At 46.4% G+C, this 2,266-nt stretch overlaps 1 protein-coding gene across 1 annotated transcript in view; it reads right to left on the minus strand.

Annotated features, from left to right (window-relative positions):
• IL10RB (interleukin 10 receptor subunit beta) overlaps positions 1-2,266 on the minus strand; it is an 11,039-nt gene that overhangs the window by 6,017 nt on the left and 2,756 nt on the right. Inside the window, exon 3 of the mRNA XM_017839107.1 lies at positions 1,244-1,428. Within this exon, the coding sequence (XP_017694596.1) occupies positions 1,244-1,428 (185 nt within the window). The remainder of the gene's footprint in view (positions 1-1,243; positions 1,429-2,266) is intronic.

The raw sequence follows: 2,266 nt of genomic DNA on the forward strand, positions 1-2,266 counted from the left end.
CCTGCTCCAGTGCTCTTCCTGATGCATCCCAGGATCCCAATGTCCCCCGGCCCCCAGGGCACCCCGATGGATCATGGTCACCTCGTCACCCCCAGGACCCCCAGAGCTCTCTGCAGCAGGTCAGGTGAGCCCAGCACAGAGAGGAGTCACAGAATCTCACACACCTTTATCGTGACACCCTCTCACCAGCTGTGGCAACACCACAAACCCTCCTGCCCTCCCTGGGGATTTGCTCAGCTGCCCAGTGCTCCCAGGCTTTCCTGCCAAGACTTTTAGTCCCTGACTTTCCCATTCAGGATTGAGCTGCCTTCCCAAAGCCAAGCCAGCTCCCAAGGCCACAGGCTCTTCCAAATATATGTCAAACAACACCTCTGTCAATCATTTACTGGTTTTCTCTCCACTCTGAGAACCCATCCACACTTTTTATTACATTTTCTTCTGGCTGTAGTTTATACCTTCAGAACTGTAATTTTTCCACACCATGTTTCAGTGCTCCTGTGCTGGGCAGGTTAAATTGTGTCACAATTATCTGTTTTAAAGAGATAACCCATAAGAGCCTTTGGAAAAACAACGCTGTTAAATGTAAAATTCCACTCTGAAATCCAAGAATGATGAAATTCAAGCGAGTGGAGGTGGGGCAAGAAAAAAATCATATTTGTAAAGGTTTTTCTCCAAGGTGAGGGGGAACAGAAGCTTCCTGTGTGATTTTGTGTTAATGGCTGTGAGGAGAAGAAAGCACTGGGTAACATGAACTAAATAATCTAAAATATTTTCATTTTTGTTCATGATTAGAGTAAGAATGCACAAACCACAGGATGCTCAGTGGTAAAACCCACTCTCACTGCCAAGCTCAGCAGCACAATTAACGCCTGTGCTGTGCACTCTAATCAAGGCTATGCCTAAATCTTCCCTCCCAGAAGAGTGTAAAGCTTCACTAAGAGAATGGCAATATTGTGTATATATTGTGAATATTGGGCAAGTAAGTTTTCTTGACTGAAAATTAATCTTTCCCTGTGAAACTGGGTTTTTTTGAATGAAGACAAAAATAAAAAGAAAGCATTTTGTCTGGAAAAGCAATGAGGAAGCAACCTTCCACCAGCCCAGGTTGCTCCAAGCCCCGTCCAACCTGGCCTTGGACACTTCCAGGGATCCAGGGGCAGCCTGTGCCAGGGCCTCCAGGAGCTTTCAGAGCCTCACCAGGATGGTGTTTTCCCAGGAAAAGCAGAGATCAAAGTCCCCCTACCCTGGAAGCAGAGGTGGGGTCTGTAGTGCTGCCTTTCTTCCAGTACAGGATCCTGTAGCCCCACGAGCCGTAGTACTGCCTCAGAGACCACCTGTCCTGCTTGTGCTCAGCAAAGGGGCCCGAGAAATCCACGTGCAGGGCCCCAGACTCCGACTCCACCTTCACTTCAGGGGGCCCAATCACTGCTGTGGGGAGGAAGAGAAGAAAGAGAGAAATTCAGCTTCACATTCGTTTCAATTTGACATTTTTATACAACCCACGATGATTCACATTTATCTGTTGGAAGAAAGCGATGTCTTTTCACAGGTCAGGCATAAATAAATCCTTTCCTCATGGAGAGGTCTGGAAAGGGGGCTATTTTTTCACAGTTAAACAACAGACACCAGTGCAGACTCCATTCCCTATGCCCTGGATTAGCTCAGTTCCCTTTTGCCAGCTGTGGTGACTCCTGGGAGAGGAAGGACTATTTCCATGGTTATTACTCACTTCTCCTTCTGGGCCAAGCTGTCACAAAATGTTTTTCCTCGGGAGACCCTCTAGTAAAGTGTTTTAATGTTTTTTTTCCTACTGTGATTATTTTGAAAACCAGAAACCTTTGAATTATTGCTGTGTGTGTTACTGATTGTGTTCCTTAAACTGAAGGTTATCCCCTTGCCTCCTGTAAATGGCTTGTCCTTGTTATGGCATTGTGGCACTACCTAAATTATTGCATGAGTAACTCATAATTCCACAAATCCCTTATAATTCCAGCAAACTCTGGTTGCCTCTAGATGCATCACAGGGCTGTACATTCCTACAATGCTCATGAACATGTTCTTGAACTCAGGAACAATAACATGAGGACGGTCTTGGTGCCCCTGGTTTTCCCAGGCTGATCCTACAGCACAGTGTGGAATTCCTTACAGAAGCACCAGCAGAAATAAGAACAGAATCCCAGAATTGTCAGGGCTGGCAGGGACCTCTGGAGACCATCCAGCCCTGACAATTCTGGGATTCTGTTCTTATTTCTGCTGGTGCTTCTGT

Source organism: Lepidothrix coronata, unplaced genomic scaffold, assembly GCF_001604755.1.
Source record: "Lepidothrix coronata isolate B3197 unplaced genomic scaffold, Lepidothrix_coronata-1.0 Scaffold375, whole genome shotgun sequence".
NCBI classification, from domain to species: domain Eukaryota; kingdom Metazoa; phylum Chordata; class Aves; order Passeriformes; family Pipridae; genus Lepidothrix; species Lepidothrix coronata.